This window comes from Hippocampus zosterae, chromosome 7 (genome assembly GCF_025434085.1).
Source record: "Hippocampus zosterae strain Florida chromosome 7, ASM2543408v3, whole genome shotgun sequence".
NCBI classification, from domain to species: Eukaryota; Metazoa; Chordata; class Actinopteri; order Syngnathiformes; family Syngnathidae; genus Hippocampus; species Hippocampus zosterae.
Genome location: NC_067457.1, coordinates 7408541 through 7418903, shown reverse-complemented (window position 1 = coordinate 7418903; position 10363 = coordinate 7408541). Strand labels below are relative to the sequence as shown.

At 50.4% G+C, this 10363-nt stretch overlaps 2 protein-coding genes across 2 annotated transcripts in view; one reads left to right on the top strand and one right to left on the bottom strand.

Annotated features, from left to right (window-relative positions):
• Positions 1-521: 521 nt before the first annotated feature.
• The window catches only part of LOC127603874 (5'(3')-deoxyribonucleotidase, mitochondrial-like), an 11342-nt gene continuing 1500 nt past the window's right edge, over positions 522-10363 (bottom strand). Inside the window, exons 2-5 of the mRNA XM_052070557.1 lie at positions 4512-4612; positions 4034-4094; positions 3829-3943; positions 522-1554 (exon numbers count right to left, since the gene is read on the bottom strand). Coding sequence (XP_051926517.1) covers positions 1415-1554; positions 3829-3943; positions 4034-4094; positions 4512-4612 — 417 coding nt within the window. The 3' untranslated portion in view covers positions 522-1414. The remainder of the gene's footprint in view (positions 1555-3828; positions 3944-4033; positions 4095-4511; positions 4613-10363) is intronic.
• cops3 (COP9 signalosome subunit 3) overlaps positions 2573-10363 on the top strand; it is a 16716-nt gene continuing 8925 nt past the window's right edge. Inside the window, exon 1 of the mRNA XM_052070512.1 lies at positions 2573-2961. Coding sequence (XP_051926472.1) covers positions 2949-2961 — 13 coding nt within the window. The 5' untranslated portion in view covers positions 2573-2948. The remainder of the gene's footprint in view (positions 2962-10363) is intronic.

The window sequence follows — 10363 nt, the reverse complement described above, 5'->3', positions numbered from 1 at the left end:
TATATTAAGTGCATCTTTTTTTTTGACGAGGCCAGTACCATTGCTTATTTATATATATATATATAAATGATGCACTTAATAATCACTCCAATCAAATATTTATGTCATGCTGTTGACGGACACTTGACCCGCAGGTGAGGTCAAGTGCTCTCACACCGCAAGAGCACATTTTGCTCTAGAATGCCTTGATAGTCTTGAGATTTCATTGCGTGCTGCACAGATTGAAGACGCCCTGTACCCAATGCGAAATAAATTAGGACTGGAACGTACGCAAACCTTCGATGGTTCTCAGTGGCTTTTTTTTTTTTTTCATTTTTATTCAGAATGGTATGCAATAGCTTGAAAAAGTCTACACACCTCTGGCAAAACACGAGAATGATACGTACGTCCTTTCTAAATCTTTATCGACATTAATGCCGCCTATAATGTGTGTAACTAATGACATACACAAAAAAAACAAAAGCAAATGCATTTTATAGATTACTCACGCAAATAAAACCAACAGACAGAAAACGGCAACAGACGTAAAAGTGGATTTATTATAGACAATCTTTTCAGTAAATACATCTTTTTTGACAACTCAAAGAATTATCATAAACACAATAACTGATGGTGGAGGTATTTTATCAGTCAATGGCATATTTATTTTCACAGAAACAACCTAATTTGGTTCTTGTAAATGACATGTTACAGTACTTAGATCTTTTGTTTGTTTTTTTAGTCAGGTTCAAAAACAATAAAAACAGGACACGTAAACCACAGGATAGCAAAATTCAGTTCTCAAACCAATAAATCACTTCTTCAAATGTAGTTGCCAAGCCCTTCAAAAATAATCAGTCCTATTTTACTGCCTCTTATTCTAAACTAACAGCACCGCATGCACTGCTCTGTGCAACTCTTGGGAAATTATTCCGTTCAGCTGTTTGACTGTGCGGCAAAATGACAACAAAATAACCCTTGTTAATTCAACGCATAGATATTTCAAATGAACACAGGAAAAGAAGCACCAAAAATGAAAAAAAAATGTCTTTACCTATTAAAATGGGGTTTCTTTTGTTTGTGTATTGCACACATACCTTGAAAAAAAATATTATAGGTGGACTATTGGTGTGTCACCGAGTGAATTTTATATGTCCAGTGGTTTATTCTTGCGCCTCTGCAAACATCTGTTAACTGTTAATCCATTTTTCTTGCGGAGTACATAACCTCGTGACATTGAGCTGTCCTATTTCTGACACTACAGTATGTTTGAATTAATGAAAGTCTTCAGTCTTACAGCGCCCACTTGTGGTCGATGAGGATAAGACGTGTGGTTCAATCGATTCTTGGCTTCGTGTCCCCTGGAGCCTTGGCACCCAGATGGAAGGCAACGCTGCTGGTGATATCGGGCCCCTGGAGCTTGTATTGAAAGACGTCACTGCCTTTTGCTGTCCAGGATAGCTCTCCAGTCGTCCGACCAGGACAGCAAGCGTCTCTGCGAGGGGCCGTTGGGAAGGTGCTTGTTGTGGCAGGCGGTGAACAAAACGTGCTCCCAGGTGGGTTTGGGCTCCACGCCTGTGCACGGGATACAGTCAGTTATTAAATCCTGTATTACGTAAGGTCGCACAGAGTTATTGCCTGAGAAGACACCAAGATGATGAAGCAGATGTCTTTACAAGGTGCTGGTGAATCGTTTGAAACACCCCACGGTATTACACAAGCAGCGTTACGAAAGCATCCTCGCTTTTGTTTTTCATTCCCTACAAGGCACATGGAAATCCCTTTCATATTTGAGATGCCGTATTTACACAGTAACTTCAATTGGATATAAAATTGAAAAAAATTACACATTCACGCTCAAATTTCTGTTTTTTTGTCATATAAAATATGAGACCAACACAAAGCAACCATTCGTGTAACCAACCACTCCAAATAAATGGGAGTCAGCGCGCACCAGCCACAGTTTAAGTGCCTTTAACGCTTTCATTCCACAACACGTCTTTTTTTTAAATTAGGCCCCGCCTACCAAGGATGAACATATACGTTTTGTTTTTTTTGCGTCATAAATAATGAGAATAAGCCGTTTGCATTGTCATGTAAAAAAGCGACCAGTAGGTGGCAGTGGTGTCTCACGTGCATGAAATGCATGCTTTTACAAAAAGCTCCTTTTCTCCGTTTTTTGCCCAAGAATCACCATTTTCATGAAACGTAGCCATTTTGTAATGCCGATTGCTGAAGAATGGAAAAAGATGGGAAAAAATTTTGTTGTTTCTGCAGAAAGAAGAGAGTCCAAACTTTATTTTGGTAGGCTCCATGTTTATATAGCACTAGCTGGTTCGCCGCCCTCCGGGCGGCTCATCAGCTAGTTCCTGCAGAAGGCTGGTAGACAACATTTTTTTGCTAAGATGCCCGCGCGATCGTAGTGAGCCACTGCCTGAGCAGCGCGCAGTGGCGGCGCGCAGTGGCGGCGCGCAGTGGCGCGGTGAAGTAGGTACGTTTTGAAAAGGGACAGACTGAAGGACAGACCGCGTGCGGGACGACGCGCAATATATATATATAGATGAGAAATATTCTGTGGGCCTTCGAAGATCAGTCAAAATCCAGTAAAACGCTGGGATTGAGAGGGTTGCTCCAGTGAAAATGGCTGGGATTGAATGAGTTAATTACATTTCCTTTCGCTGTTCTCACAGAATTTCCCTTCTATATATATTTTTTGTAACACTGAATGCTATTTCAGATTCACTCCAGCTTGTCTACGGCCTGTACTTGAATACATCTCGTGGTGCAACCTCAACACCTCGTCGGTGATGTTCCCGGGGACCATAGGGTGTTGCAGGTCTTACGTCAGACACCCTCACCCGGGTGACCCAACCGAGGGGTGATCAAACCCCGACTTGTATCCAGGGAGCGCACTACTCCCTAGATCCATCTGAAGAAAAACAGTCCCAATTCATGATGCTGCCGCCATCATGCTTCGTTTATGTAAGTTGCTCTTTTGGTGATTAGCACTGTTGATTTTAAGCCAAACATACTTCTGGGAATTAAGGCCACGATGTTTAACGTTGGTTTTCATCAGCGCATAACAAAATCCCACAAATAGAAGTGGCAGAATGTGACGAGGAAACCAGTTCAAGCATTGTGAACAAACAAGCAACACTGTCAAAGAGGTCACTTAGGGTCAACTGGGGCATAAAAATGTTTTTGAAATACTTATCAATGCAGGGATGGCAATGGGTAGTGATAAAAAAAGCTGAAAGGGGCGTGGCCTGGACGGGGCAACCAATCACAACAAGTAAGACATCATACACGTCCAATCGCAGGGCTGTTTACAATCGGAAGATGGAAAGACTGATCGGGAGAGCTCGTGAAAATTTGACGATAAGGTACCTGACGATTCACAAAAATGATCAATTTAAGAAATAAAACGGCGGATTTCCGCGTATCGCGGAAAATTGCCATCCCTGTCATTGCTATGATTACTAGACATGCTCGTATTAGTAGTGCGGGTTGAGACAGATGGCCACCCCATATGGAGTCTTGCTTCAGTTCGAGCTTTCTGAATCCTCTTACAGGGCCGTTTTTCCATGCAGCTTGAATATGTCTAGACTTCTTCCCACTCCCTTCTGAGCATGGAAAATCGGCATTCGGTGTTCATTGTCGATTGTTTGCTTGCTTGCTTGTTGTTCTTATTGTTATTCAAAAAATGTTCCCACATGTTCAAAGAAACATTCAGTCATTCAACTGTGGCCAAAGTGCTTGGGGGACACGGGGACACCCCCCCCCCCCCCGCCCCTAAAAAAAAAGGGTTGGTGCAGTTTGGTACTAAATCAGTGAAATGAAAAGTTTTACCTAAAATATCGGGCTTGTCGTCGATAAGGATATCTCCGCTGACTACCGTCTTGTCTCTGGTCAGGATGACCTGCTCCAGAAAGTCATGGCCCAGATGCTTTTCTACCCACGCATACTGGAAGAGAACGCGCGCACACACGCAACAGGGGAAATACTATGCCGTCATAGTTGCTCTAGGGAAAAATTGGCCAGTAAGAGAGCGTACCTTTTCATAAGGGCAATGCTTGAAATGCTTGATCGGGCTGGTGCAAATAAAGACATCTGTGCTGCAGAATGGAAGGGTGGAAAACGTACACAAAACACCAGTATATTTACTTCTTTTTTCAATGAGAGTCATAGTGGAGTGAATATTGCTCATGCTTCGGTAAACAGGAGAAGGCAGATTTTGGACCATACAACCCAAATCACGAAAAAATTACTTCAATGATGATTTTTTTTTTACTGTCATTGGCACGTTTGTGTGAGCAAGATGTTCTGTACTTCCACCACTATGCTACTTCATCGTGAGACAAATTGACATTGTATTTGCCCCCCACAAAGTCACAAAATCCGTATATCCAATTGGTCAAAGTACATGGAATAAATAGGGTGTGGCAATTGTTGTTGCGGGTATAAATTCTGTCAATGTGGTTAAGGCGTTTACATGCGACTTGCTTAGGCTCCTTTACTGTATGTGGACCTACTTGTCCATTTCGGCCATCTGCTTGACTGCCTCGACCCCGCCAGGGAGGGGCTCCAGCTCACTGAAGAAGTCCTTGGACTCCCAAATGCTGATGGCTTTCTCCTAGAGATAAAGAACACGTGCCTGCTGTTTATGATGAAGAGATAACAATAATTGCGCACAGCACATGATTTAACATCCTATTGCTCACAATGCACACACTGACTGCTGTGCCAAACACATGACTGATCTGTTCATATACTGTAATACACGGTCATATAATGTACAATATCCATCTTATATTATAAAAGACATCAAATTATGCCTTATAATTTCCAGGGGTTTTGTTTGATTGTTTTTTGTAAACCTGGGGCACTTGTATATATACTGGTGTATCAGCCATTACATTGACCTAAATAATTATTTTTGGTAGCTGCTTTTTGTTATGGCACAAACCTTACAGTGGGTGATGGTCAAATAAATATTACATGATGCTGCCCTGGATTTCATTTCACCACTGCATTTCCGCTGCTGTCACGTTCTGTCCGAAGCGATAACTATCGCTTCGTGCAGAACAATGAAAATAAAGAGTTGGATCCCCGGAAAACAGACACGAAAGAACCTTGTCACAACAAAGAGTGTCTTTAATGACAAAAACAGAAAGAGCCCGACAGGGAAAAAACGGTAACACAAAACGCTGGTCAAATAAGGACCAGGGGAGAAATAAGGAAACAACCGAAAACGCTCGCCGAAAAAACAAAGTGCGAGGAACTACTGAATAGGCAATATAAGAGAGTACAATTTAGTGACTAATCGCGAATGGCAAGAGTAAAGGCCGCAAGGCAAGAAGGCACGAGTAATCTATAATCGAGGAATTAGCACGAGAGAGCAATGGCACGGCGTGGAGTTCTCCGGCAGCGAGATGACTGTCGGAGTCTCTTAATAAAAGAGGGTAATCAGCCCGAAATTACGGACAGGTGCGCGGATGGCGGGGGAGAAAACCCGCCACCTGCTGGCGGACACGCGACGTGACAGTACCCCCCCCTCAATGGACGCCTCCCGGCGGACTACCCGGCTTGGATGGATGTGCAGCGTGGAAGTCGCGCAAAAGGGACGGATCAAGGATCCAGGAGCGAGGCACCCACTGCCGCTCCTCAGGCCCGTAGCCCTCCCAGTCGACCAGATACTGGAACCCCTTTCCCCTGCGCCGAGAGTCCAGGATGGCACGAACCGTGTACACCGGGTCACCGTCGACGACCCGCGGAGGTGGCGGCGGCGTGGGAGGAGGAGCCAAGTCACTGGGAGACACGGGTTTGAGAAGGGAGACGTGGAAGACGGGGTGAACCTTCATGGTGGGCGGTAGCCGGAGCCTGACTGCAGCTGGACTGATGACGGCCTCGACCTCGAACGGTCCAGTAAATCGGGGTCCCAGTTTCGCAGACGTGCCGGCCAGCCGAAGATCCCTCGTCGCCAACCACACCTTCTGTCCTACCACGTATGAAGGAGCCGGGCGCCGGCGACGATCCGCGATCCGCTGGTTCCTGGCCGCCGTGCGGGACAACGCAGCCCGGGCCTCCTTCCACACGCGATGGGCCCGCTTGAGGTGGTGCTGCACAGAGGGGACCTCCACCTGCCCCTCCTGGGACGGGAACAGCGGCGGCTGGTACCCGTAGGCGGCCATGAAGGGGGACCTACCGGTGGCAGAAGAGACGAGGGTGTTGTGCGCGTACTCCACCCAGGGTAAGTGGTCGACCCAGGACGAGGGACGGTGAAGGCACACACAGCGGAGGGCCGCCCCCAGATCCTGGTTGGCACGCTCGGCTTGTCCATTGGACTGGGGGTGGTACCCCGAGGTCAGACTGGCAGTGGCCCCGAGGGACCGGCAGAACTGCTTCCAGACGCGGGATACGAACTGGGGCCCCCGGTCCGAGACAATGTCCAGTGGAATGCCGTGGAGACGGAAGACGTGTTCGACAAGGAGGTCGGCGGTCTCCAGCGCCGACGGCAACCTGGACAAAGGAACAAAATGAGCCGCCTTGGAGAAGCGGTCCACGATCGTGAGTACGACAGTTCGACCCCGGGAAGGCGGGAGACCCGTGACGAAGTCCAGGGCGATGTGGGACCACGGGCGAGGAGGAATGGGCAACGGCTGGAGCAGTCCCGCCGGCGGCTGATGGGACGACTTGCCGCAGGCGCAGGAGGTGCAGGCCTTGATGAACTCCGTCACGTCGTTGCGGAGCTCCGGCCACCAGAAACGCTGGGCGACGAGTTGCACAGTCCGGTTCACCCCGGGATGACACGCCACCTTGGACCCATGTCCCCACTGCAGAACTTCAGATCGTAAGGAGGGAGGTACGAATAGCCTCCCTGCTGGGCACTCCGTCGGCACCTGAACCCCCTCCAGGGCTGCCTGGATCCGCTGCTCAACCTCCCACTGGACGGCCCCCACGACGCACCGGGTCGGGAGGATGGTCTCCGGGGATCGATCCCTCCCCACAGGCTCGTGGAGACGGGAGAGGGCGTCGGGCTTGGTGTTCTTAGACCCGGGAGAGTAGGTGAGGATGAAGTCAAACCTGGTGAGGAAGAGGGCCCACCGGGCCTGACGGGCGTTCAGTCTTTTGGCGGAGCGAAGGTAGGCGAGGTTCTTATGATCTGTGTAGACCGTGAAGGGTTCCTTTGCCCCCTCGAGCCAGTGCCGCCACTCCTGCAAGGCGGTCACAACTGCCAACAGTTCACGGTTGCCCACGTCGTAATTGGACTCGGCGGCACTGAGTCGACGGGAGAAAAAGGCGCAGGGGTGCAACTTCTGGTCGACCGGAGAGCGCTGGGACAGCACAGCCCCCACCCCCGAATCCGAGGCGTCCACCTCCACGATAAAGGGGAGATCAGGATCAGGGTGCTGTAGTACGGGGGGACTGGTGAACGCCGCCTTCAGGTTTGCGAACGCCGCATCCGCGGTCGGATCCCACTTAAATGGGGTTTTAATGGACGTAAGGCGGGTTAAGGGGAGCGCCTTCTGACTATAACCGCGGATGAAGCGTCGGTAGAAGTTGGCGAACCCCAGAAAGCGCTGCAGTTCCTTGCGATTGGTTGGAACCGGCCAGTTAGTGACGGCACGCGTCTTAATGGGGTCCGCCCTTAACCTGCCCTGTTCAATAATGAACCCTAGGAAGGAGATGACGGGAACATGGAATTCACACTTTTCTGCCTTGACGAAGAGCCGGTTCTCCAGTAGACGTTGTAGCACCAGCCTAACGTGTTGCTGGTGCTCGTGTAATGACCGGGAAAAAATTAAAATATCGTCAAGGTAAACGAAACAAAAGATGTTAATCATGTCCCTTAGCACATCATTGATTAGGTTTTGGAAAACGGCAGGGGCGTTGGTGAGCCCAAAAGGCATAACCAAGTATTCAAAATGACCCAGAGGGGTCTTAAAAGCCGTCTTCCACTCGTCACCCTCCCGGATGCGAACCAAGTGGTAAGCGCTGCGCAAGTCTAATTTGGAGAAAATGGTGGCTGACTGTAATGGGGCGAAGGCGGAGTCCAGCAAGGGTAGCGGGTATCTATTCTTAATAGTTATCTCGTTTAAACCCCGATAATCTACGCAGGGTCGCAGGGTCTTGTCTTTTTTCCCTACGAAGAAAAAACCCGCCCCTAACGGTGAACGCGATGGTCTAATAAGACCTGCGGCGAGCGAGCTGTTGATGTACTCCGTCAATGCCTCGCGCTCGGGTTGGGACACCTGATACAGCCGCGAGGTCGGCAACGGAGCGCCCGCCTGCAGGTCTATAGCACAATCGTAGGGGCGGTGTGGAGGCAAAGAGTGGGCACGATCCTCGCTGAACACCTCCTTTAGATCCCGATAGCAATCCGGCACTCCGTCAAGGCAGATCTCCTCGGGGGGTGTGACACGTTCATGCCTCCCGACGGCCGATTGCAGACAGTGCTGGTAACAGTACTGGCTCCAGCTGTCTATCGCTGGGCGCGCCCAGGAAATCACGGGATTGTGTGTCTTGAGCCAGGGTAACCCGAGAACGATCGGGGCGTTGCGAGACCGCATTAAGTAAAAACGACGATGTTCGACATGGTTGCCGGACAGTAGAAGTTTCAACGGCTCCGTCCTATGCGTAACTACCGCCAGGAGACGCCCATCAAGATCACAAACCCGCTTCCTATCTATCAGCTTCTCCACGGAACAACCCAGCTCGGAAGCGAGATCGGTGTCCATTATGCAGTCATCCGCCCCCGAGTCTACCAGAGCCCGAACCCGCCACGACCGGGACCCCCCTAATATCTCCCCCTCGAGTTCGAGTCTGTTGGGGTGACCAGGCCGCGAGTCGACTCGCCTAGACTCGAAGGGAGGCGCGCGCGGTCGTGACTCACAGTACTCCTGGTGGGCAGGGGGTGGCGGCCCCGGATGGCTGGTTGCGGCGTGAGGAGATGGTGGAACGCCGTCAGTCGTCGCTCGATCGCTGAAACGACGCTTTCCTTCCTCCGCACCAGCGTCCCTGCCTCCCAGCTGCACCTGTTCCTCCGTGGGTGTTCGTCGGAACTGGGGCCGCTCACCCCCACGCTCCCGGCTTCGCTCCCTCAGGCGATTGTCCATGAGGAGGGAGAGGTCGATTAATTCCTCCAGGTTGGTGCTGTGGTCGCGGGTCGCCAGCTCGTCCTTGAGTTGAGGGTTTAGTCCACGGCGAAATAGGCCACACAGCGCCCGATCATCGTATCCACTCTGGGCGGCCAGGATCCGGAACTCGATGGAGTAGTCCGCTACCGATCGCTCCCCCTGGTGGATGGCGAGTAACCGGCCCTCTGCCTCTCTGCCCCGCACGGGATGATGGAACACCCGGCGGAACGCAGCCACGAAGTCGGGGAACGAAGTACGGAGATTCGGCTTGGCGTCACTTGTCGCAATCGCCCACGATGCTGCCGGACCTGTTAACAGACTCATGACATAAGCCACCTTGGCGGCGTCATTAGCATAGGCAGACGGCTGTTGATCAAAAATGAGAGAGCACTGGTGGAGGAAGTGTCCACACTGCCCGTGCTCGCCCCCGTAGCGAGGGGGGTGTGGAAGCGATGGCTCCCTCGTCATAATGGGATATGAGGGGGGCGCTTCGGGAATGATAGAACGAACCCCGGGGGGAGATGGTCTCCGCTCTTCCACCCGGACCAACCGAGGTTCTAAATCATCGGACCGATGAGCCAGCATGGAGACCGCGCCACGGAGTTCCCTAATGGCTTGGCCCTGCTGACTCATCTGTTGCTCTTGTCGGGAAAGAGCGGACAAAATTCTTTCGATGTCTGCGGGATCCATGGTGGCCGGAGAATTCTGTCACGTTCTGTCCGAAGCGATAACTATCGCTTCGTGCAGAACAATGAAAATAAAGAGTTGGATCCCCGGAAAACAGACACGAAAGAACCTTGTCACAACAAAGAGTGTCTTTAATGACAAAAACAGAAAGAGCCCGACAGGGAAAAAACGGTAACACAAAACGCTGGTCAAATAAGGACCAGGGGAGAAATAAGGAAACAACCGAAAACGCTCGCCGAAAAAACAAAGTGCGAGGAACTACTGAATAGGCAATATAAGAGAGTACAATTTAGTGACTAATCGCGAATGGCAAGAGTAAAGGCCGCAAGGCAAGAAGGCACGAGTAATCTATAATCGAGGAATTAGCACGAGAGAGCAATGGCACGGCGTGGAGTTCTCCGGCAGCGAGATGACTGTCGGAGTCTCTTAATAAAAGAGGGTAATCAGCCCGAAATTACGGACAGGTGCGCGGATGGCGGGGGAGAAAACCCGCCACCTGCTGGCGGACACGCGACGTGACAGCTGCTAAACCTTCAGCTAGATCCTTCATTCCTTGACCT